Here is a 26,604-nt window from a genome sequence, read left to right as displayed (position 1 = left end):
TCAATTAGTGAATACCACTTCCGCATACCCGATGGCCTTTTGTGCGTGGTTGTCTTACGGAGTGGATTTTGGTACCGAGCGGAGAGGAGATGCACACGGCACTCGAGTGAGGTAACTATATAAAAAACTCGATTTGTTTTCATACACTCCCACAACATGGACCCGAGCAGTGTTAACAACGTGTCGCTAGTACAGACTGTATTTAGAAGTCAGGTCGAGTTAATAAAAGGAGTTTTGTGGTTTTAGGGCGCTGTGTCTTAGCTTCTCAGCTAATCAGACTATTTCCTGTGAAGTGTCTGGGGTTTGGAAACTGTAACGGGAAGCTAACTTTAGCCAGCTAGCGTCACGGCATTACTTAGCCAGTAAAGATAGGGTCCTGAGTTAGCTAGGTGGTCTGTGGTCTATTATTGTTGTTTTCGGTTAAGCTACAGCTAAATAGCTGTAAATGTTTCGTGCCTAAACGAAACAGTGGGTTTCGAGGATCTTCGGGGCGACACGCTATTGCCTGTTTGACTAGTGTAGCTAGCGGGAATGGCAGTCTTTTGTATGGTAACCTCAGCTAATATTAGCTGTCCTGTTGCAGGTTGCCAGCTCGCTGGCTAGCGGTTAGATTTGCGTCTTAAGTCACGTAGTGGCTGGCTTGAATAGGAATTGTAGTGCATGGTATACTATAGCTGTAGTTATTTGTATCTGACAGTCTAATTGACAACTCAGTTATTGGCTTTGGTCAGTGCGGTGTGACGTTAACGTTACGCTAGTCGTTTATCATTAGCTAGCTACCTCCCAAGTGCTGCACACTGTTTCGTTCATCCGCCAACCTTAATCTGTTATGCACACCACGTGTAGAACGTTGTACTGTATCTTGGCCTTTCTGCCATGTGGAGACTGATTGTGCCTACAACAGTCAGTATTATTATGAATGTAATCTTTGTGCTTTACAAAGGCTTTTTGCCGTTTTGTACGTCTTGCTAATTAAATATTCGTGGAAGGGGAAGGCAGTGCCCTCAGCCCAATGTATAGGTTCTTCGGGATGGTAGCAAGGTTCCGTTATCATGGGTTTAACTTCGGCTTTAGCCATCCCATTTGTAAAACAAGCTGTAAAGAAAATGAAGGACATTAGCTAGTCATGTATCTTCGTCCTGCCCGCCCCCAGACCCACCAAGCCCATGGATAAATAAGGACATTATGCCGACTGTCTGAAGTGTATTGTGTCTAAATGCTGGCCAAGTTGCGTTAGACCCAATCAGCTACTGCTACCTGAGCTATATTTCGTATTATCTGGAAATATTCCTTGCAATACCATCGACAACCCATAAATGACACGGGCACATTGCAATTTACCTAGAGTGCACAGGCTTTGCGGTGTCTAATGTTAGACAATTGTATTCCGTCTCAAGGGGGTTTCGCGCCAACACTGCGCCAATGGTCACTGGTCTGTGAACAGCTTCAATGTCGTCATTAATCCTTCAGAGCATTTCTGAAATCCTGCTGGTTAGCAATGCAGCCGAGCAGTTTCTGCAAATTGTGAAAAAAATCATTTCAAAACCGATGTTCCGTCCCTGCACTTTATCAGATGAAAGGAGTATCATGAACAATGCTATTTACCTATAACAAGCATTGCCTGGTTTCCATAGAGGAATTATATTCAGGAATCGCACATACACAAGGATGCAACAAATTAAATCTACTGTAATGATCAAATTAACCGGCGTATTACATTGCATGGGAAGTCAAAGGTTGTAAAGACCTCAAGACAACACAATGGAACACCTGCATTATTTGATGCATAATTTCATTTGTGTGGAAATGTTACAGACCTTGTTCCTCTTTTTAAAGGCAAAAAGCCTGAAGGTGCAGAGGGTGGCACTTTGTAAGTCAGACATTAGACATGTGCCTTCTTGTACTGTGTGACAAAGGGCCCCATGTTTTTATTCGGTAACCAAATGATTTTTAAGACCACTCACATGACCTGATAAAGGTCTAATATCGACTGGAATTCCCCTAAGCTTCTTTATTCATTCTATGCAGTAGTTATATAAAAAATAACTTTATAGGTTATAAGTTTCACTCAGACTGAACATGTAGACATAGTACAACTAATGTTTTTGTTTATATCTGTGTGGGAAACTCAAAAATATGAGGGTATACTCACTATTAGGACAAAAACCCACTACTTTCGGATACAAGCATGCTTTTGTTTCCTCAATGTCACACTACATTTTCTGGTCAGACAGAATGAATATAAAAATGTGGTGGTGTTTGTTATGAATTGTATTTGAAACCCAAAGGGAGACACAACTTTTTCTGAATTCCCAGTTCAATGTTTTCTTGCTCTGGTATGTGTTTTGAACATGAACACATTTCAGTAACTTTTTGTGATGACTGGTCAAGTGAAATATGGAATATAGCCTTTTCAGTCTTGCTGGTTTGTAACGATGTCATAGTCTATACATTAATGTTTCAATACTTCATCAGCCTAGTTTGTCTGAACAGTTTTGGGGGTTGACTGATAAATGATTTTTAGAACTAATACCGATATCTATATCTTGACCCAATGGCTTAGGATGGCCACTGATATTCGGCAGATTAATCATATTTGGCTATAGCAAAAATATACATAAAGGGAATTATAATGACTGGCTAAATCTTCTATAAGAAACAACCGGAAATGTGCAGGTTTAAAACCACAAGGGAATGAATGGCACCAACAATGGTAGTGACTAAGGTAGCAAAGGTATAAAGCTTACATTAACTAGCTAGTCAGCAGACTTAAACAAAGCCTGAGCTGTTGTAACGCAATTCTAGTTTACATCTTAAATGAGGTTACATTTAATTAATGTTAGCTTCATTCTCAAGATATGCAATGTGATTAAAATGAGCCGGTGGGAATTTGCTAAAATAAGATGTTGAAGTCTAGACTATACATTTAGAAATTGAAACGCTTAACCAACCTGTGCCCCTAAAAGTGCAGTGAATGTCTTCATCCGACCTAACCCAATGTTACTCACTAATGGAAATATCATAGTTATGGTTCCCAGCCAGGAATCTTCAGAAATCGTTGTAAAATTAAAGCATATAAAAAAGAAAATCGTTCTAGTTTAACTGTGTATGCAAGTAAACCTGCCATACATAGTAGGTACAAAAGGGTGCTTTTGGACAAATGTCCGCAACAAACATATATATAGTAAGTAAGTATATAGTATATACTTTATAGTAAGTAAGTATATGTTATTAACGCAGTTACCTTGTTTGTATTTTTTGCACATAGTGGTTCAAATTTTTTGCACGTAGTGGTTCTGGGGGCATCCAGCATACACCTGCCATGGTACTTAGTTAAATTCACCATCTTGCAAGTGTATTGAGCTCTTCAACTTACAACGAACCCAATGGGTTGCATACCATGTTCTTACTACTGACTGTCTGACCTAATCGCTAGGTCCCTCGAAAGAGTCTCCCTCACCAAAAGTCCGTCTCTTCTTCTCTGCTTCGCCACATCATCTCAACCCCCATTTCAAAAGTCCCTTCACATTTGATGAGCTACACATCAAAGAAATATGCCTTATTAAGTTGGAGGTAGATTTAGATGGCCTTGATGGTTTTATTGGAAATCTGGAAATCACAGAACAGTAATATACTTTAGTTTACAGCTCAAATCTTTTGAGGAGCAGTACCTCTTTATCACATTTTATTTTCACATATTCTATTTGATATTGATTGCCACAAAACATCAAATGTCGGTCAGATTAATTAGGTGTAAGCAGGGTTGCAACTTTTTTCATTAATGTTGGGAATAAAACTAAACTGTCCATGAACACTCTCTTTTAACTAATTTAAATCTGGAAACTGTGGTAGATCAGAATTTCATACAACTTGACTTCTGACTTGGTTGGCCACAGTCACTTTGGCCTTGCTTGAGACTTGAAGATTAAGACTTGAGACTTTCTTGCGACTTGCACATGCATGATGTACTTCCACCTGTGGTTATTGATTTAAACCTTAATGTTGTGTGTGTCATGGAACAAGAGGTGTCCCCTCCTTGAATATCATGGGTCACACACAGTCACACGGATGACAGACTCACAGGACTCTGAGATGTGTGCGGAATAGTGTTGGCTGTTTCATCTGGAGTAGGCCTATAACAAACAACATGCTGATAGTGTGGTCATATACTAATCAGGTTGCTGAGTTCATGTGGCCACCACTGTTGAAAACCTCTAACCCCTCACTTGTCAGTTGAGTGAAGTCAAAGCCAAGCTGCCTCACTCTTCGGTTGGGAAGCTTTTTTTCTTTTTACTAAGTAGTTGAACTGTTTTGGAGGTTGTTCTTGTGTGTGTGCATGTGCGCTTGTGAGTGAATGAACAGTGTCTGTAGTCCTTTAGCAAGCTATTTGGAGATGTAAAGTTAGAATGGATCTGACAGGCGTTGAAAATCTCCCTGATTAGCGCTCTACTCCTGCTTTGAGACTCTCCCTCCCTACTGCCTCTGTACATTCCTGGGCTCCATTTCAGAAAACAGTTTGGGGGATGAGGGTGCCCCTGTCTTTTCTGTTTTTAACAACCTGGTTGTCACATTGAATTTGTCACAAGTTTGCTTCCTCTTTCTCTTCTTCTTCCTTACTTCATACAGTCATCATCCCAGATACAGTAAACATGTCAGTCTTGAATATTAAAGTGACACGGCTTAAACCCTATGGTTGATCTGTCCAGATGCTCACTCACACACACAATCTGCTGGACTTTTTCCCTTTCTGTAAGTCGCCACTTTAGTGGCTGATTAACTGAAATCCTCCACACCCACCCACCCACCAACACACACATGCACACACCCCCACCCACTAAATGGTAGTAAGTCACCTGACCTGAAGGGCTCAAAACATTTAGACCTAGTACCATGCTTCTCCAGAGGAACATCAGTGCCAGAGAAGAGTAGAGGGGGTCTGGTTTTGGTCAGAAATAAGAGGTAAGTCATAACTTCAAAGCCTGTGTAGAGGTGGGCTTGCTGTTTCTGTGGTATCTCCACAGAGTCTTGGCTGATAAGCCACAATTTACCAGCTGAGATAACAGACAGCCACCTTGGAAACTTTCCCATGCTTGCAGCACAGCACACCTGCAAAGCGAACTTGCGCATTATCTTGTCCATTGACTTGCCAGAAGGTGTTAGTGATGGAACATATTAACAGAGTATCTGAAGTGGTGTTGATAAGGTGCATTGTGGGTCCTCTGCATAATCAGAGTAAGTTTTTCATGTAATTTGTGTTGTGGTGGATTTGTACCATCCTTCTAGTCTTGAATAACTATGATTACTATTGTATTAGTAGCCTACTGTTTATTTCTCTCCTACTTTGTGTCCAAAGTTGGAGTCTGTTCTGGTTAGAATAATGAATTATGGGGTAATTGGTGTGTTATATTAATAATGCTTTGGATGCAGTGCCAAGTTGAATCTACAGGCTATTTGAATGGTTACAGCACATTGTTAACTTTTGAAATGTAACCTCTGCCCTTTCTGTCATTTATGATACCTTCATGTTTCACCTCATTTTGTGTCTTCATAAACCACAGACCCTTGGAACTCTGTGGAACTATGTAGGTTATAGCTGACTGTTGTTCATATCTCCCATTTCATGGGATGTGTCTGAATGTATGGCTTTATGATTGCCTTGGTTTCTGTTTGGTTCTGTGAAATTTGGGCCCAAGCGTCATACGTTGTAGTCGACGTGTTGTTTTTTGTGGCACTGGGCATCAAACTGTCAGTTCCACTGCCTGCACCTTCAGCTGAGATTTTAGTTGCGTTCTTTTTGTTCATTTGCTCAAGTCCTCACCAAATGCTTGCAGTCCCCTCAGACCATCTGCTGCGTTGGGGTCCCATGTGTTAGCAGGCATCTGCTTCTCTCCTCTGCCTCAGGTCCTCGGCTGACATATTTATGAAATCGCACTCCGATGAGAAGGGATCTTTTTTCGCTCGTGCGTCTGTCGTGTCTCTGCGCACTCCACATCCTAAACGGATTGTTAGTGGGATTTGTACTTCTGACAGTGAAGTGATCGCTGGATATGTGACGCTGTCATGTTAGCTGATGTGCATAGCTGTTTTAATCTGGTGACCTTGTGGTGTTTGGCTTCTTCCCTGTGATTATACGAATGGCAAGAGTGGTTTGACCAATATCCTTAAAAGACCTGGACAACAGAGCTTAGACACAGACACCTCTGGTTGTGGGTTTGGGTAGTAGAAAGTAGATGGTGGCTGTCCTGTAAAATGAAAGACTTCATTGTGCATCACTTCATGCATGACATTCCAGGTCAGCCTTCTCATGTGTCGACTCCTCGAACAATGCTAGCACATCTGATACGTCCTTTGTCCTTTAAACATCTCATTTAGTAGTGGCTTTTGGAAAAAGAATGTGAATAGAAGTTCATGGACCTGACGTTTTGCTAAATGAAACAATAAGATAGACTAGTTTCATCCATAATGAAAGTGAGAGAGAGACCGGTAGAGAGGGAGAGAGAGAGATGTCTCCCTCAGCCCTGTAAGAGTTAATCCGCAGCCTCTCCCTGTGCGAGTAGTCCAGATTACAGTAAGGGCTCCTGAGGACTGCTGGACCGGCGGCGTGCTTGCTGAGGAATGCTCTGGGTGGGTCGGGCCAGACGGCCATGCAGGGGCTCAAGTATGACTGCCAGAGATGGTGCTGGGATGGTGGGGGCCTTGTGAGAGTCATATGAAGCGGCTTAAGGGCTCCCTCGTCTCCTATTCCTCTATCCTCTCTTCTCTTGTAGTTGCCTCCCCCCCCGACTGCCCCTTTTGTCTCGAGTCTGAAGATGAGCAATATTGAGTCTGCAGCCTTCATCTCGCCTCGCTACGTGCCAGGAATGTGCCCCCTGCTCTGTGGCTGCCGGGCAAGCCTGCTCTCCTGCGCCTACAGTTCACTGCCTGCTACCCTCCTGTACCTCTTCTGCTGGTCAATGAAGGCTGTAGATTAAAGTATTTGGCATACTTCTGCACGGTGAAGCAGCAGGTTACTGAGAACACCCAACACTTGCATATAGCCTTACAGTTGATGGAGTGTCTTCTAACTTTAACTCACAACCGTGTTGGTATCGGATCAGTTGGTAAAGATCAGGCTCTGTCACATACCCCAACTCCAGTAATTCTGTAGTAAACTCTGTGTCTCCGCTAAACTCTTTTAAATGATAAATAGTCGTGGTCTTTGTTTCAGCCAGGAAGTTCAAGTGATGATGCCAATTGACACCTGGTTAATCCTTTGATTTTCTTCTGTTCCCAGCACACAAAAAGACAATCGGCATAAAAAAGTAGAAATATAAAGCCCACTGGATCAGCATCAAGAGCCAAAGTGGCGCGTCTTGTCATAACGGTATGCTGATCTATAGGGAGTACTCCCATTTTTGTCCTTATTTCCTTGTTTGTGATCTTGCTGCCTTACGTAAGGTAATGTAGTGAGGTCTTTCAGCGATTAACTGTTTACTTTCAGGGCTTGGTGTGAGAATGTTGTTCTTAAAGACATGGTGTGTGCAAACTAACTGCTCGGACTATCGCTTTAGCTGTAGTTGCATAAACTAGAGTTGTACGTGTTTAGACACTAGGCCTGCAGGCTCTCTTGGATAAACGTTGCTTTGTGTTTGTGTCTGTGTATGTGTGTGCACAGAGAGGCATGGTCAGTTAACTCCCAGTTATACTCCCGACAAACACTGAACTGGTCTTTTTGTTTTCAGTGTTGTTGAAGAAGAAGCCCTCAGATATGGTGAGTAAGCCTTCATTGACCATGCCCTACCAGAACCTGCCCTCTAAACAAACCACAAACACTGATGATAATCCTTTGCATACATACACACACACACACACACACAAAATAACACACTAGTCATAACCCATAAGCTCAAGTATAAACAAAGCATTGTGCCAAAGGTGTTAACACCTTTACCTAACTAAGCATGGATACACTTCCTGCATCTTATTTCCCTCAGATTACAGTAAGACAAGACATTAGCCATTTATGTGTTTCCCTCCTGGCAGTTCCTTGTTTTCTGTCTGCAAACTCAAATGTGTTGCATGCAAATGACATGGATTATGGCAATTGCATGCATTATGTTTCAAGTGTAGTCCTTCAGTGGAGTGCAAGTGTAGTCCTTCTCATAGCAGGGGACACCGGCTTCCATTTCAGTGGTGGTGTTCAGATTCCTTCGACCACAAGGGGAAGGTTGACAAGTCAGCTGTTTGGTTTCCGCTTTTTTCTTTGTAGACATTCATCTCTCACAGTCAATGGATGCCAAATGTTTTATCCCATGGTAATTGTGTAACGCATGACTTGCTTTGCCCGTCCAAAAGTAATTCACAAGACGACTCCTCAAAATGTCATACGGGCAACAAAGAGCTCATTGAGGAGCCACACTGGGCTTGTTTGTCAGACGCGCAGATCTTAAAATAGGTTCCGGTCTTGCCTCATCCTATCTTCGCCCCAAAGGTTCAGAGGTCACTGCAGTCTCATGTTTATAAACAGTGTGTGTTGTCGGGCAGTGCTCTAAAGAAGGGTTGTAATCACGTTAATGTTTGAAACCAAAACCCAGGCCACCGTCACAAACAGTTGTCTAATTCAATTCCACGCACCGCTCAGGGTCGGACTACAGCACGAGTAAGTCGTAAGTACTCCACATGGGGTAGGGGGTCCAATGGCAGGCTGAAAGGGTTGCATTGATTTAGTTATTAGGCATGGAGTCTGCTTTTGTTTTCTCTCTGCAGTATTTGGATTTTTTTAAATTGCAATATTACCTGGCTGATTTGTGCTAAATTGGTTAGACAGTAACCTGTGTCTGAAGCCTTTGTTATCGTTTGGGTGGTGATGTCTGTGTGGAAGTGTGAAGACATTGGGCAATTAGAACATTTGTCTAGTATCATGGCGTTATTACTATAGATTTGTAATGGTAGTGATAATAGCCAGTGGCAAGTAAAACACACTGCAATGTCTTGGTGACTTAACGACGAGACATGGCCATGTTTATGTATCCCGTCTCTAAGTCTTATAGAAACGTTTAATAGGTGTGGAAATGCTGTGAAATTACTTTTAGGTGTTTATTGTATCATGTTATTTGTAAAACAAGTTAATGATTTTTTTGTTAAAAATATGTTTCAAAGCCCCAAATAGTCCTCATATTTGTTCTAAGAGTCAAACATAAAAAAATATAATATAATAAAATAAAACTGAAAGAAATATTTTGCTGTCATATTTGTAAGTGTCAGGAGTGACCTATTAGAAGATAAATCACTTAGCTGTGTTTTGGATATACAATATTACTATGGATACGTTGTCCCCAATCTCTTTAGTTGTCATTCAAGAAAATGATGATACAGACCCTTGTTTTGAAATCAAATCAATGGCTGCAATCATGAGACTATTTGTAACATCACAAGAAGACCCCTGAGGACCCTTGGCCACAGAGGCAAGGTCAGTTTCTCTCTACAATATTACATTTTTGTTTTACTTACTTGTCATCTTTAGTTATAAAACGAAGAGTAATTTAGCACAACACCAAAAACGTATTTATATCGTTATTTTTTTAAACAAAAAATATTACCAACATGTAATTATGAATAGGCATGCAAATGTTTTTGAGGAAAGGGTATTGTTAGACAATGCAGGTGCCAGGAATGTTCTGCTGTAAAAAGTGCTATTCAGAAACACTCAACTGTATATATGAAATATACAATAAATGAAACACATCCTTTTATGTTTACTTGTTACATACTTGTTATCAGCTGTGTTTACAATGAATATAATTTTTTTTGTGTGTGTTTTTCCTCATAGATGCCCTGATAAATAAAGAAAGGTCACATGAAGTGACATGATCTGCTACCAACTGAAAATCTGTTCTGGAGTGTCTTAGAGTCGTGATTTTTCAATATCCCAGAACGGACAACACTAGCTCTAGAGACAGCATTTCTCGTTTTTAAAGTTGAAGGGGCAGCTTGAATTTGGTGGAGCTGTTTGGTAGACCAAGAAGAAGAAAGAAGAGGAATCTGTGGTTGCTAGAGGTGTTGTGAGAAGTTTGAGAACCCACATTTTGGGAAATAGATGTCAAACGTATTATTTAGCGAAGGAAAAAGGGCAAGGGAGTGTGATTCTGAGTTGTCCATCAAAAACATGACGTAAAATTAGATCGAGACGGGCGACTGCAGAAAACAAGGACAAAGGAAAGGGCTAATGAGGGACACATTTTTACAAATGAGTGACTTTGACGTTGCTTTCTTACTGCTGGACAGGTACTTTAGCCTACCAATCTAAATTGAAGTTGTTGTTTGATAGCTTTAGCTAGAGCATGGCCATGGAAAAATAACCTCATATCTAATTGCTGACAGGATTGTAATTTTACATTCATGTGCGAAAAATAGAATTTGTCTTTGTTATTTGAACTCAGACGACCCGGTGACGTTAGCAAGATCAGCTGTTGCTGAAAATAATTGCCCATAAAAGTGTAATGTTAAACACTTTGAACCTCATGTCAGCCAAAAACTATCGATGAACAATTTATAGTTTATGGAAGCTATGACCTATAGTTTTACAGTCTTAAAAAAATACAATTTCTAAATATATATATTAGTGCTGTCAAACGATTAAAATATTTAATCGCGATTAATCGCATTTTTGTCATAGTTAACTCAAAATTAATCGCGATTAAATTAATCAAAATGAATCGCGATCACAAATTTGGTCTATTCTAAATGCCCCTTCAATTATTTTTTTTCCATCATTTTTATTTCATTTTAATGCTGTTATCAACATGGAAAAGTGGATTGGCTTGCTTTAAGCAATGTTTTATTTGATTGAAAAACAACATTGCCAAACAGGGCGGTACAAAATAAAATTATAAAGTGCACATTTAAGATAAACATGGACTCAGCCTATAGTGTAGTTATACCATGGCTTAATATTTTTTGCTGCCTGTTGACATTTCCAGACAACAATGAAGCTCGCTTCTTTTGCACAACACAACTTTTAAAGGTAAACTTTCTATTAAGAAGCTTTTTATCATCCATTTCGCTGTATCGCGCTCATCATTCAATAAAACGTGACGTTAGCCTACTACAAAGTTTGGGAGGGCAAAATAACGTTAATCTAAAAAAAAAAAAAAAAAACTTTTTTTTTTTTTTTTTTTTTTTTTACATCGCGTTAATCGCGCGATAAAAAAATTAACGCCGTTAAAATGGGTTCGCGTTAACGCCGTTAATAACGCGTTAAACTGACAGCACTAATATATATATATGTATAGATGTAAAATAATCTCATCACTTGACAGGTTATGGCTACTCGATACAGTCGTAGATGATATCATTTCTGAAGTGGCTATTGGCTCCTGATGGACACCCTACATTTGCCTACATGCTTGGAAAGGAGTGAGTGAGTGAGGGATATTCAGTTAATTGCAATCTGTAACAACTGTTAGATGCCAGATATCTTCACACTGCACCTTTAAGAAGCAAACATTTTAAATGATTTCATGTGATGGTTACTTCTATGCTTTATTTCATGGTAAAGTTGATACTTTTTCCAAATAATATTGCCTTGGTCTTGCTTTTCTGTTTTCATTATACTAAAGCGTGATCGTCCTATAATATGTCTGAACATAGTCATGTGGTTTGGCATACTAACATACTACAAGTGCTAATGCAATCACTATTGCTAATACTATTTCTACTTATAATAATAATATTAATAGGAAGAAGTTGTAGGAGAAGTTGAATGCCATACAAAGATGTTTCACAGAACAGCTGTCATTCAGTGTTACAGAGAATCATCATACAGTACAATGGTCATTTTCATAAAACTACTATCAGAAAGAATCATTATACTTTTTTCTCAGATATGCATTAAGACTCATAATTGGTTTATAGAATATTGAGTTTTAAATACAATCTATCATGCTGTTACAACTTAGGCTATTGTATGGAAAGAATAAAGAAAAACGAAAACCCAAGGGTTATTAAAGTACTGACAAGGTACCCGCGTATAGAATTAAAAACGTTTTTGGTGGTCTTTGAATCTTTTTGCTGTAGTTTTGCTAGACTCAGCAGTTGAAATGTGCCTTCTATATATATATTTAATGTTTTTTTTTTTTTTTTTTCAAATAAAAAGTCATCGGACTGAATTACATTTTTGTATTAATTTGTATGAACGTTAAAAATGTGAATTGAACAAAGTACTCTAAAAGAATTATTTGCAACATTTTTGTGTACATTATGGCTTGGCTGGGTGAAATTGGTTTGACCCTGTTGCATACATATTTTTCTGAATGTTCATTCTATTGAAAATTCTATAATTAAGCAATATAGTACAAGTGCCAGTGGGGTAGGTAAGGGATATTCCCACGGGTGGTGTTCATGATAGTTGTTTTGAATCTTACTGTCTCGCCATCCTCATATATTTTATATGAGTTCCTCCTCTGCCTCCAAGTACCATAACTACTAAAACAATAACAGCTTCTAGGAAGTTACTGTTATCACCACCTTGACTCCTAGTGCGGCCGCTATTACGTCCTGCTGCTTTCTTCAGTCACTGAAGCACTGTGCTAGTACTCAGACTTCAGATCCACTCATTTCTTGCTGACATTTACACTTAATTTGGAGTCATTTGTATTGATAATCTGTTTTGATCTAGCATTAGGGGACTTTGCAAGTACTGTTGAACTGTAATGGACTATTGCAATAGAAATGCTTGGTTTGATTTGGCTTATTTGACCTTGGCTGGTTTGCCTGTTCTACACCTTGCTAATGAATTGGCTAACTTTAGCCAATTAGTCAGAAGAGAGGAAAATTAGGTATTAAACCTGGCTTAGAGGCTTAACAACCCTTGATGGCAAGATAAGTACAATTGCAATGGGATGCCAAGGTTTACAATTGATAAAAAAACTTAAACACAGAAAATCAAACTACAGAGTTAGCTCCAAAGTTAGTTTGAATCAGGAGTCAATATTGAATACAGTGTTCAGTAAGGGATTGGCATTTATCACATAAGAACCATTTGGAGAAAATCCTTATCACTAATTTCTCTCTTTTTCACGAATACTCATAGTATTGTTTATGGTATTCCACTTTGTCACGCCTTGTTTGCGAGCATGAATGTCATGAGCTTTGTGGGGTTATGTCTGCGTAACCCCCGGGGGGCGTTCCTCCCAGCTGTGTGGGCCATGTGCTCCGCTGCTCTTACCCAAGAAACGGCATGTGCTTAAAGGCCCCTCGCCCTCCAGAGACCTCCAGCCCGCCCGCCCGCAGGCCTCTCCACACAGTCGCATGGAGATCACTTGACTGGAATTACTTCTGCTCCTGGCTACCCACATGAAAAACATTTTTTCATACCTACTCCTTACTTTATGGCGGTTGTTGTACCAATGTGCATGGAAAGCCTGTTAGAGCAAAATTGTTGTCAATGTGTTTGAATATTAGATAGGAGGATTTTTTTCTTGGTTTGTGCTGGTGACTAATATAATACGTGGATGTGTGATGTGTTTTTTTTTTTCTCGTTTCTTTCTTTCTTTGGAAATCAAGGCGTCTCGAAGTGACGAGAAGATGAGGGTCCACGCACACACCAAATTCTGCTTCCTGTGTGTGCTCACCTTCCTCTTTCACCAGTGCAGCCATTGCCACAGCGACGAACATCATCACCACGGCCATGGAGGCGGTGACTACGACCATGGCCATGGTCACGGTCGGGGTGAACACAGCCATGATAGCGATCATGATCACGATCACGATCATGAACATGAACAAGATAATGAACACGATCAAGTCCACAGCGACCTGCAGATATCCCAGGCACCCTACGTGGAACCCTCAGGTCAGCCTATGACGGGCAGCTCCAGCGAAGCAGAGAAGAAACAGCACTACTACATCCAGCAGCTTTTCAAACGCTATGGGCAGGGTGACAGGCTCAGCTTCCACGGCCTCAAGAGCCTTCTGCTGAGCCTGGGCCTGGGTGAGGTTAAGGTGGTGGGCCTGAAGCACGACGAGCATGACCATGTGGCCCACCTGGACCTGCTGGAGGTGCAGGAGGGGCTGCACTCGCACTCGGCTGACCACGACCACCATCACCACCATCACAACCATGGCAGTCGCCAGACCACACATTCGCAACACCACCCCCACACGGAGGCGGGGGAGGTGCACACCACAGCGCAGGGTACCCCCCCCTGTAGTCCTAATACCACTGTGAACAGTGGTCCAATGGACCGGCATGACCATGACCATGATCATGGACATAAACACGAGCACGATCACGACCATGATCGGGACAATGAACATGTTCACGCACATGGCCATGGCCAGGACAAGGAGCACAAGCACACCCACGACCACCGTGATCACAACCACACCACCGTGCCCAGCGACCGCACGGCCGACAGCAACGAGTTCAGCCAAGTGCCCGACCGAGAGCAGGTCCACACTCAGGACGGCGACCATATCCATGACGACCAGTCGCAGCCTCACCATCACCATGATCACCATCACAAGCATCCACACCCGCACCCCCACAACAACCACAACCACGACCACCGTCCCCCAGCCAACAGCACAGACGGCCGCCCCCCCACTTCCTCGGCACAGCCAACCCAGCTCCCCGCTCAGCCCGCACAGGCCTCACAGAGGCCAACTTTGGACTCCTCTAGCATTGGAGACCCAGGCCTCCAGGAGGCCAGACCCTCTCTAGCTCCGACCCAGGCCCCAACGACCAAGAGGCCCAGGAAGACGCCCAGAGGCAGGGGGCAACGCAACAGGAACAGGACAGCTACCACTGTTGCGCCTCCCACAGCAGCGGGACAGGACCATGGACACGATCAGGATCACGATCATCTACATGACCATGATCACAACCATGATCACCATGACCACAGCCATGACCATCACGATCACAACCATGACCATAGGCAAAGTCAATCCAGAAAGGAGAAGAGAGAAGTGCCAAACAAGGACAGGAAAGCTTCTATTTTAGAGAGACATTTTAGTCAGCTTCATCAGCACGAGGAGGTAGGCCTTACCATTTCTCCCACTCATGGTGTTTCTAAACATAGACTACCAAAGACTTATACCAAACCTATATGTTACACTGTGTCAATGCTTTGCTGTAAATATATATACATATGTGCATATATTTGAATGTAGTTGTTATCAGGCTCATATTACTTAGCCTTCCATGACATTAATACTGAGGGATAAGACTCAGTTTTTTCCAGGTGTTTCCTCATTTCTCTTCTTCTGGTCTCTTTCATCCTCTCTGAATCTCTGCCAGTGTTTGAACCTGACCCAGTTGCTGGCCCATTACGGGCTGACCCCGCAGTCCAACATCTCCCCCCAACAGTTCACCTACCTGTGCCCTGCCCTGCTCTACCAGATCGACAGTCGCCTGTGCATACGACACCACCTCGAGTATGAGGATGCCGAACCTGAACAATCAGGTACAAAAGCCACCGTTTGCATAACTTCACACATGTAAACAGAGGAGACAAATGAATGTTATAATCAGAGGTTTTCCTCCTAATGTCTTAAAGGACCACAGTGTGCTAAAGTCTGTGGTTGTTATGAGCCTTTAAGGGCCCTATCTTGCCGATCAGAAACGCAAGTAGGACGGCGCCAAGCCCAAGTAGCTCTGTGGGCGGCTCTATGGCGCAGTTGCTATTTTAACGGCGGAAAAAACACACTTGCGTCCAGCGCAAGTGTCAAAAGGGTTGGTCCAAAGGAGGTTACTCAGCCATAGGTGTGGTTTGGGCGTAATATGCAATAAACCAATCCGAGCGTCATTTCACATTCCCTTTAAGAGCGAGGAGCGCATAGTCCATAGCGGCTTGTTATTTTGATGGCGGAATTACCTGGTGGAAGACCGGAAAAGTTCACAGCCGAGGAGACCGACGTGAGATTTACACCAATTTTTTGGCAAGCCATATAATTACAAGGAAAATAAAGTATTTACCACTTGAGGAAATCATTGTGATATCCCTATCCAAGATATTTTAAAAATAGGCATACATCTAGCGTAGCCTACACATTGACCCAAATGATTCAGGTTAATTGAAGCTGCGTGACATTTGATTTATTGTATGGCTTTGTAAAAAGCCGGGAGATAGATATATATGGGGATGCGAGAAACCCTCCAAAAGTAAGCAAAGTCAAGCAAGCATGTCAAGATATTGCCGTGATTGTTTCTGCAACGGGGCACCCGAAAACGTTGCCGAAAACGCTATAATGACGTCCGGAGACGTGGGACATCCAAGCTGGTCCACATACACAAAGATGAGTTTACAAGATTTATAATAATACTGGCATTAAATAAATGCAACAAAGCCATACAATAAATCAAATGTCACGCAGCTTCAATTAACCTGAATCATTTGGGTCAATTGTGTACGCTAGATGTATGCCTAGTTTTAAAATGTCTTGGATACGGATATCACAATGATTTCCTCATGTGGTAAATACTTTATTTTCCTTGTAATTATATATGGCTTGCCAAACAATTGGTGTAAATCTCTCGTGAAGACGACCGAAGTAAAGTGTAGCCTATAGGTTCTATACTGTGCGGGCAAGCACATGCGCCCTTAAAATAGCGTTCTGAATACGCGTTACAGACTTTAGACATTGCGCCTCACATTAGACCAGCTTTTTTTTGGTCAATGGCGCACGGCGTTGTTTTGAAACTGCAAAATACCACTTGCGCCAGAGAAACGCCTTCTCTGTTCCGCCCCCGCCCATGTCGACGCAAGTTCATTTCGAAGCGCGCCTCTGGAGGGAAAATCGCGCTGTGCGCCGGGTGCAAGATAGGAATTATACATGCGTCGGTGACAATGTCAATTGCGCTGGGTGCAAGATAGGGCCCTAAGAGTTCATAAACAAGTTGGTAAACATATATTTTTTTTTTGAGAAGTAGTCATATGATTTCACTGAATTGCTCATTGTTTCACTTCAACAAAATAGGTTCTGGCACTGAATGATAAGATTTGTACACCAAGACCTTGTTAACAATTTACCAAGGACAGTCGTGCTGTTCTGCCAAATCCAATGTTTGATATCATTTGCTCTGGGATATTGTGGCCTTTTGGCACACGCAATGGGCACAAACTCCACCTGTGAAACAAGCTCTGGTGTTTCTCACAATGCAAATGCCCATAAAAGTTGTTTTTCCCTCTCCGCAAGTTATCCGCAGACTGCACTCCTTGACTGACGGCTCTTATCAAAGTGATAACAGGTGGTAATTAAGTTGTAAACTCCTGAGACTTTGAGTGGTATGAACCAAGGAGGACACTTTGCCTCACAGTCATGGGGTATATGTCCTAACCGTGCTGGGCCAAATAGGTTTGGTAAGGAAGTGGCTGTTTCAGCATAAATCTACCATGAGACCGGCAGTGTCAGCTCGGTTTATACTTGTAAGGATAAAGGTGAAAATAGTGAGAAAGTTTTGCTTGTGCTCTTTTCTTTTTTGGTTACCAGTGCATTCTTGATTCCTGAAAGCCGCCACACCTGGGAGTTTTAATTTGTATTACTCGTGTTATTAATTAGAATTATTGGAGTTTAGTGAACTGTGTTTCTTGGATTGGACTCGGTCTGAGTCAGTCATGCATGAGGGGTCAGTCATGCAAGCATAATTTCAGTTTAAAGAGGATAAAAGAAACACATTGAAACAATAACTTACTGATTACTCTACCCGTGAGAACCAAACAGGATTTCCGCGCCTCAATATTCAAAGAGCATAGCAGTTGCTCACGTTTCTTTGTCATATTTAAGAGCTTTTACCTTCCAGCATTAATCATTAGCCAGAGTAACATCTCTGTATAACTTAAAGACTCAGAGGGAGAAAGAATAAGGTTCTGTTAACACTGCACAGTAGGACCTGGGTCTGAGGGGGCTAATTGCCTGTTAATGAGTGCTTTGTGGTCATTTTGGCTTCTCTAATTGTATTTTCCCCATTGGGGTGGCCCTTCTGCTTTTCCCCTGTACAAATAGCCTATTTAAGCTTTTAATGGCTTCTGCCTTGATATCCCAGCTGTGGAAGTCTGTTTTTAGCAGTGTATTGAGATACGCTGATCATATTTGGCTATTTAAACTGTTGTGTATTTTCGTGCTGCTGTGACAAACAACCTTACATATAAGGATAAACTTGTTTTTAGCTGAATTTTACTTCTAGGAGTAGGCTACTCATAAAAACTTCACTTAGCCAACCATACTTTTTTGGACTGGAGTTCTTTCGGTGGCCTCTAATGTGGAACCATATTTATCATGTGTGACCAACAATGTAAGATGTAAAGCAGATTTAAAACTAGCTTTATGACATGGTGCACATTATTGAGGAAGTATACTTGGATTTTTTTTTTTTTTTCAACAATTTGACGGGAGCTGCTAGTTTGTGTTGCCTGCCATGACTGGCAGTATTCTATAGCAAGGAAAGAAGGTCCATTTAGTTTCACGTAATTTATGGCTGGTAATCCTCTACCTTAATGAATTGCCTGTGTCTGAAGATAGACACCATCATTGTCACTGGCTATTGTACTCTTTGTACCTGTGATTGCTCTAAAGAGTGTCCACTGTCATGCAGCCAACAGAAAACACAGTTAACTATTGTCTGATAGTTCTTAATTCCTTATTATCTCCCTCTGGAACGAAATACTGTTTTCTGATTGGCTAATGGGGTGTACATTAAGTTCGTATAACCGGACACCTTGGACGTAGTCCCAATAGAAACGTTAAATCGCCGTTCCATATCAATGCTCTTGAATGGTTACCATTGACAACCAACGTAACGTTTATTTTTTGACAGCTAGGATAATTTGAACCAAGATGGCGGCGTGTTGGGACAAGTTAGTGGGCAATGTTTTATGTCAATTAAGCTTTCTACACGACTTTTATATGTCTAAATTGACTCGGTTAGTTGTTTATGTTCTACACAAATGTTGCAGAGTATTGTAATTCTTAACTGAAAGTCTCGAATATTATTTGTAGGCGGCTGTTAGCGCTTAGAAAAAAAACCCATTGAAACAGATGGCAGCTCACACGGCTAACTAGCCGGCTCGATTGTGAGCCTTCGACCAAAATTACTAAACTTGACCTCCCTGTTGCTCTGTCCAACTTCACCATCAATGGAAACGTGGAGTTCAACTGTAAATAATAAAACCTTATGAACCATACCTGTGTCCGTGTGTCCGTTTACTTTACAGAGGTGAGCTCATGAGTGTCACTTTGCAGCAACGCCCGGGGAAACTAAAGGTCCAGTTCCACGCACTACTTTCTCACTACTTTCTCTAACCAACGGGAGCACTAGGCTTCAAATCAAGAATTCATCAGGTTGTTATGCATATTAAATTTCCTAAAGATAAAGGAAATTCTAAATAATAATAATAATAATAATAAAAACATTTGTGGATGTTGTAAACGGGAGATAAGCGGGATAACGGCCTCCGAGCTGTCCAGTTCTACGAAGTTAATGGACTTCCGCTCCGCGTCGTGGTGTTCTTTGCCCCGCAGCGTCCATTAACTTCGTAGAACTGGACAGCTCGTCGGCCGTTATCCCTTACTTCTAAAACTGATTGTTCAAATCCTTGATTGTGATTGGCTAAAAGCCGTTGTAAAATCCAGCACAACCTTACAATTTGACCTCATAACATTCTATGATAACATTCCATATTACTGCACAGCGAATGGCAAGGCAAGGCTGTGTATTCATACAGTGCATTTCATACCCAGTGTTCCATCTGGCTGTTGCGTTGCTTCAAGGGTTGCGTGGCAACGATTTATTTAGGAACTATATTTTTTAGTGGCGGAAGAATGACGGTTTATCATTAGGTTTCCTCCGGTAGGAGGTAACCTATTGTTATTGTAGGCTTTCTTATTATGTTAGTACCATGGGAGTCAATGGCAGCCCCTAGTAACTTTTTGTGAAATTTGGCACACTCATTAAGGACAGTCCCTTCTTCATTCACACCAAGTTTCATGGCTCTCATTACACCACTCTAGCGCCACCAACAGGTCAAAGTTGGACTTTTGTAACACACGCAACTTTTGAACCGTATGACCGATTTTCAAAAATGAGGTACCCTTGGATTCCCTGGATCAAGATGAATGTAACCCACCCCATGGCGTAAATTTCCGATTATAGAGATTTTCCGCTATTTCCGGTTTTATCAAAAACCTTTGAAAGCCTACTCCTCCTACAATTTTTTGGCAAATCTTCTTCAAAATCACCAGAGATGATCTTCAGACCTAGCCTCACAAAAGTTACTATTTAGAATTTTGATCGTCACAACCGTTTGTCCGGTACGGCCACTCAAATTCAGCAGAAAAGTCGCCAAACAGGAAGTGAGGTCATATCTTGGCAAATCTTTGACAAATCAACACCAAACTTGATATGTCACTGGAAGACACTACAACATGTTGCCATGTGCAAAGGCAACTTCATATCTTGAAAAATGATTGATATAAAGCAAATTTGATAGATTGTTAACGCTAAAACAATGCTTTACACATCAACAGGTCAAAAAGTGATACTCTGATTGAATCACAAGTTCATGTGAAGACACTTGAGAATGTTTAGAACACAAATCAAAAAAAAATTGACTGTAAGATGAAAAGTAAATTTTTGGTGAATATTTGAAATACGCATGCTTGGCTAATTGCTAGGGTGTTTCTCAAGTCTGCCTCTCTGCCCCTGCCCCTCTGGTCTTGCGTGCGTGTGCGCTCCAGATTCTCTCACACACACACACACACACACACACACACACACACACACACACACACACACACACACACACACACACACACACACACACACACACACAGGGACAGGGACAGGGACAGGCTCCTTTGACACGCGCAAGCACACACACACAACATTTAAGGAAATGTAGGGATGACCACACCCCTTCTCACTCTTTGCTTGAAGCCATGGCCCTTGAGGATCTTCAAAGTAATGCATTTGAAATGTAATATCCCATTGGCAAGTCTGCAGCATGGATTTTTCTATACAGTGACAAATTGTCACAAAAATACATTTTTCCCTAGTTCGCAATGTCTGGAGGAGGAAACCGCCATCGCTGCTTGCAGCTATATTTAAACTATTGTTTCTTAAATTGAATTGTATTTATTTATGAAACCCTATCAAATATTTGTAGTAACAGTTTTAGAAAAGCAATAAGCCCAGTCCGTGGTTTGCGCTGATTTTAGAACAGGTAAGGGGGTTTTAGGCACTCCGCTTCGCGTCGTGCCTAACAACTCCCCTTACCTGTTCTAAAATTAGCGCAAACCACGGCCTCTTGGGGCTTATTGCTTAAGTGTAATGCAAGTTGTAAATGTATGTAATTCAATTTAATTTCATGAACAGATCCTAACAAAAAGGATTTGCGTCACCTTTTACTTGACAAATATGTGGTTTCAACGGTTCGTTGAGAGTAGACATGAGGTTTCCTGTTGTGCAGGAAAGAAGTATCCTGCCAAACATGTTGGGCCAGGTCCAGATGGCTCTTGCATGCCTCATACTGCCTCATCTCCTACTCCTTATGTAGCAAGAGCAGGGTTTCCTGTGTCGAGTCATTAAGTCATACTCCTTATTTCCATGTCAACAGAAACTCCCTAAAATGACAGCATAGCCTGCGTGGTTAAGCTTGCAAACATGACTAACAAGTATACACTATTAGTAATGTCTTGTGGTTTTGGATAAGGTACTAAGGAATTTCCCCTAGCCTTCATGTTTTTATTAATGAATAGATTAATTAATTTCTGCTCAAGCTGCATACGAGCTGCATGGTCCAGATTCCTTTCTTGCCGTAGAGGCACGCAGTAACAGCTCCCTCTCCCTCTGCCAGCAGCCATGGTGTGGTTGTGGGGCTTCACCTCCATCACCATCATCAGCCTGCTGTCTCTGCTGGGCGTGGTGCTGGTGCCCATCATCAACCAGTCCTGCTTCAAGTTCCTGCTCACCTTCCTGGTGGCGCTGGCCGTGGGCACCCTGAGCGGTGACGCCCTGCTCCACCTGCTGCCCCATGTGAGTGGTGACTCACACACACACACACACACACACACACACACACACACACTGACTCACTCAACACAATCAAAGCTTTAACACCTCCTGTTCAATTGTTATTTTATTAACTTCAGTTAGGTCACTCCCAATGTCAATGACTTCATGTGCTTTCATGGAGCTTCATGGAACTCCAGCTGTTGACAAAATGATTTCCATAACCACACCATTTACCAGGTGTAGGATAACCATACCACCAACACTAATCAATCAATCCTCCTTGATCATTTACGCACCACATTACCAGTAAACCTAAAATGCGGTATCTTTTTTTTCTTTTTGTGCCCGTTAGGCTCAAGGAACTCACGACCACGACCACGAGAAGCCTGTGGACAAGGACGTGGGCCTGCTGGAGGAGTTTGACGCGGTGTGGAAGAGCCTGACGGCACTGGGAGGGATCTATCTCCTCTTCATCATCGAACACTGTATTGGAATGTTCAAACACTACAAAGACGAAGGGGTAAGGCTTAACCAGCAGGGGGGTGAGGGAAAACATAAACCCTAGCTCAGAGACAACAGGAGATTAGGCAATACAAAGATTCAGGGTGATAAAGTACAAGGGCCACAAGGGCAACTAGTTGAATAAGTCCAGGCTGAAGTGTTAGATGTGTGTGTTCGAGTTAGTGTAGATGCTGACTTAAATCTGAAAAGAAAACACCTGGACCTAGGCATGAAGAAGAGCGTTGGGCTCCTCCACTTGTCTCAAACACCTGCTCTGGCTGCTTATAGGGCACCTTGTGTCGGAGGAAGAAGAGGAGCGAGGAGGGGAAGATCGGCAGGAAGCTGTCGGACCACAAGCTGAACAGACGCTCCGACGCTGAGTGGATGCACCTGAAGCCACTTACAGAGGGTAAAGCATCTGCTCCTGTCATGAAGCACAGCACAGCGCCGCGTTCTCTGCCTGCTTGCTAGACATTAAGTGGATCTTGACACTGTATGCTAGCTTCACCATACAAGCAGTTTAATTTGTAATTTCATTTTTGGGATCATTGGCCAATTGTGAAAATGAAAACACGAAACTTGCTCCAGTTTTGTTGATATTTCCCTATACGTTAAAGTGGTATAGCATCCTTGATAAAAAAATAAATAAAAAAAATGGATTTGTAAATATCTGGCGTATATTGTCAGTTTATGTTTGTTTGTCAGTATTCTCACTTTCACCCTCTTCTGTAGGCACGGAGCTCACCGTGTTGCCTGAAGAGACGGGTCACAACGACACGCAGCTGTCTGACCTCCAGCCCCCGGACTCCCCCAGCAGGACCCCGTTATCCCTCACAGTTGCCCCGCATGACCACCCGGAGGCCGACGTACTGGCCAAGGAGAACGGAAAGAAAGTCAAGACAAAAAAGCATGGGCATGGCCACTCCCACGGACATGGGCATTCCCACGCGCACTGCCACTCTGATCAGGAGATGAAGGATGCTGGCATAGCAAGCATTGCCTGGATGGTCATCATGGGGGACGGCATGCACAACTTCAGTGATGGACTTGCTATAGGTTAGACCGCCAAAGTCAGAATTGAGATGTTAGATGTTTATCGGTATAACTCATTTTTCAAACATATATGAAATGGCAGTGCCCATTGCGTACAACTAATAGTAAGGTGATATCTTTCCTCATCAGGTGCCGCTTTCAGTGCCAATATCACGGGTGGCATCAGCACGTCTGTTGCCGTATTCTGCCACGAACTGCCTCATGAACTGGGTACGTCAAGCCTGTTGTTTGGGTGACTGTGAGCGTTTAGCAAACCATTTATCAAATCGACAATCTTTTAGTTAAAGTGCATCTGAATATGATGGAGACAGACTTGAAAAAATACGCCTCTTTGGGGTTCAGTGAGAAGAATGCTGTTATTCAGTGCGCTGTTAGACAGTTTTACCTCATTTATTTTGTGGGGTAAGTAGAACAGCTTTTCATCTCCAGGTGCAGGGCAAAATAACCTATTGATCAGCAGGCTCCCATCAGACAGGACTTCACAAAGGAAAGAGCTCTCCATTTATCATTTCACCGCCTTCAGAAGCTTTTGCACGCTGAAATTTACTGGTATAAAACATTCCTGGTGGGGGAAAAAAAAGTGTACTCAAAAGCCAGATGTTGCGCAGTTAAAGTAGCAGACAAAACAATATGACTTAAGGGGGGAAAAACAGACATAAACAAAAATAACAACAATAACAGCAACAGAATGTTCCTCAGTGCTAAGTCCTCTGGACACATCCAGGAAGTGAAGTTGTAGTGGCTAAATTTGCTCGGCCTCATGGGAGCCATGCAGCTGTGCCTCTGGCACCTGACAGACACATCTCTCAACACCACAACAACAGAGCTCCCCTAACAGCGGTAGCCGCAGGCGGCGGCCATGATGGAGGGTCTTCAGCTCCCCGTGGCGCGGCTAATTGCCGTTGACGGGTGTGTTAATTGTGCTTGGTGACAGCAAATGGTAGTGGGACTCTGGTATAAGGGAAGTGTGCGAGTGCAGAGAGACAGAGTGTAATTAAAAGGGTGGTGTCTATCCGCACCCTCCGAGTGATGGATGGGAAGGCAGAGTGATAACGTGCCCTCATCATTAACAAGAAGGAGTGGGGACTGGCACCAGAGAAAGATTGAAGGCTTTTTTCTTCACTCGTCAGATTAGTGAAATACATTTTCACTAGTTGTCTACAGAGCTTGACATCCTGTAGTGTTGTCTATTGTTTTGCGGAATCTAAACTCTGCACATCCTTTAATTTTGTCTGACTGTTCCGCTGTGCTTCTTGTGGCTTCTGTGTTGCAGGTGACTTTGCGGTGCTGCTGAAAGCGGGCATGTCTGTGAAACAGGCTCTTGTGTACAACGTCCTCTCTGCCCTCATGGCGTACGTGGGCATGCTGATTGGCACTGCCATCGGCCAGTACACGCACAACTTCACCAGCTGGATCTTTGCGGTCACAGCGGGCATGTTCCTCTACGTGGCTTTGGTGGACATGGTGAGTTCAGTGTCCAGAGATTGTTATAACATAGTTCTATGTACATTCACAGAGCTCCCTGTTGTGGCAGAATTTTCTTTAGTGTTATTTTAAGATACTGAGCACAGAAGGTTTTGCCATCAATACACAAATGTTTTGCCCATACTTTCGTGTAAAAAAAATGACATGGCTACTTCGAGTGGCATACTGAAAATATGCTTACCTTAACTTCTTGGTCCAAAATGTCAGCACCTCATGATTCCAAGTTCTTTAGAAATGTGATTTTATAATATAACATCGCAATAGAATTAGACGTTGATTTGATGGGTCATAACTGGACCGTCCTGTGCTCCTGTTTTGTAGCTGCCAGAGATGCTCCATGGAGACAGCGAGGAGCACAAGCGCTGCCAGATGGGCCACTTCCTCCTGCAGAATCTGGGCTTGCTCACTGGGTTCGCCCTCATGCTGCTCATCGCCATCTTCGAGGATCACATCAAGTTCGATTTTGACCTCTAGATGGTGGGGACACGTGGGAGTGGGTGGCAGAGGGGAGGTAGGTAGGTAGAGAAGAGGGTGGGGGGGTGGGGTGGCAAAGCTTAAAGGTACACAGGCTTCACCTTCAAGTGGCTTCCACTGTGCGGAGTTTCAGTCCTGCAAGCATGGTACAAAGCTCTTATTCACACCTGTCATACCTCAGTTGAAAACTGTGTCTGTGGCTTGCGGTAACTGACCATGAGGACATTTGTTTACAGTTTACCTGTCTTTTATTTTGCATACTCCCCCCTCTTTCAACCCTGTTGTGTCTGTCTCTGCCCCCCAACCCCACCCCACCTGACAAACAGTAAGCGGATGCGTTTTCACTGGGGTCATGAGGCAGAGGTCATAAGGTCACCCATATGCGCACTAACCAGTGCCCCACTGCTAGAAGTGTTACTGTTGCCCATGGCAGCTGCTCCTCTGATGAAGGGAAACTTTCTTCTGCTCATCATACGTCTGCATAAAAAAAAAGGTTTTAGGGGTTAGCATAGTTGCTTCATATCAGTCAGCCTTTGCTTCCACCCACTACTCCTCATTCCCCCAGCACTAAGTTGAGAGGGATGGGTTTGACTTGAGGGTGCGGCGCCACTTACAATGGCAGAGGAAGATTTCCCTTGCAGAGGCAGCTCATCATGGTTCGGAAAGCCCTTTGCCAGCCTCATTACCTGGAGCCTTTGTCCTCTCAGCAGCTCCCCGCAACCATCTGCATTGTCGTTTGTGTGTGTGTGTGTGTCTTTAGTGAACCATCATAGACCATTTTTGTGATTAGCCATGGTGTGTCTCATTGTGCGATGTTCAATATTCCTGTGCCAAGCACAGATTACTGGGCAGCTCATCCAGTCGAGGCAATTCAAATGTGCTAGAACACACTGGTGACCAAGTCTTTTGGAAAGGGCAGCAGGTTTCAGTCTACCCAGTGTAGCTAAGTCTTAAGTACTGCCAGTGATGGCACAACTGCCTTTTTTAAATATCATAATGTGAAAGTTAGTTTAGGAGAGGTTAGTGTCTTGACATACAGGCTCAGTATTAAAATATTGACAAAAAAACGACAATTCTTTCTTTTCTTCTGCCCATCAACT

General features: G+C 42.6%; 1 protein-coding gene across 1 annotated transcript; it reads left to right on the top strand.

Annotated features, from left to right (window-relative positions):
- Positions 1-91: 91 nt before the first annotated feature.
- Positions 92-25,504, top strand: slc39a10 (solute carrier family 39 member 10; the record flags this gene model as incomplete). The annotated part of the gene is made up of 12 exons (XM_080838715.1): positions 92-111; positions 7,274-7,363; positions 7,722-7,750; positions 13,543-15,018; positions 15,281-15,446; positions 21,837-22,012; positions 22,344-22,511; positions 22,781-22,901; positions 23,225-23,548; positions 23,675-23,755; positions 24,819-25,009; positions 25,352-25,504. Exons 3-12 carry the CDS (start codon positions 7,748-7,750, stop codon positions 25,502-25,504), a joined length of 2,859 nt encoding a protein of 952 aa, XP_080694841.1. The 5' UTR covers positions 92-111; positions 7,274-7,363; positions 7,722-7,747.
- Positions 25,505-26,604: the final 1,100 nt, after the last annotated feature.

Source organism: Sprattus sprattus (genome assembly GCF_963457725.1).
Source record: "Sprattus sprattus genome assembly, chromosome: 5".
Lineage (NCBI taxonomy): Eukaryota > Metazoa > Chordata > Actinopteri > Clupeiformes > Clupeidae > Sprattus > Sprattus sprattus.
Note: the sequence above shows the minus strand (reverse complement) of the source record. Positions and strands in the feature narration are given on the sequence as shown.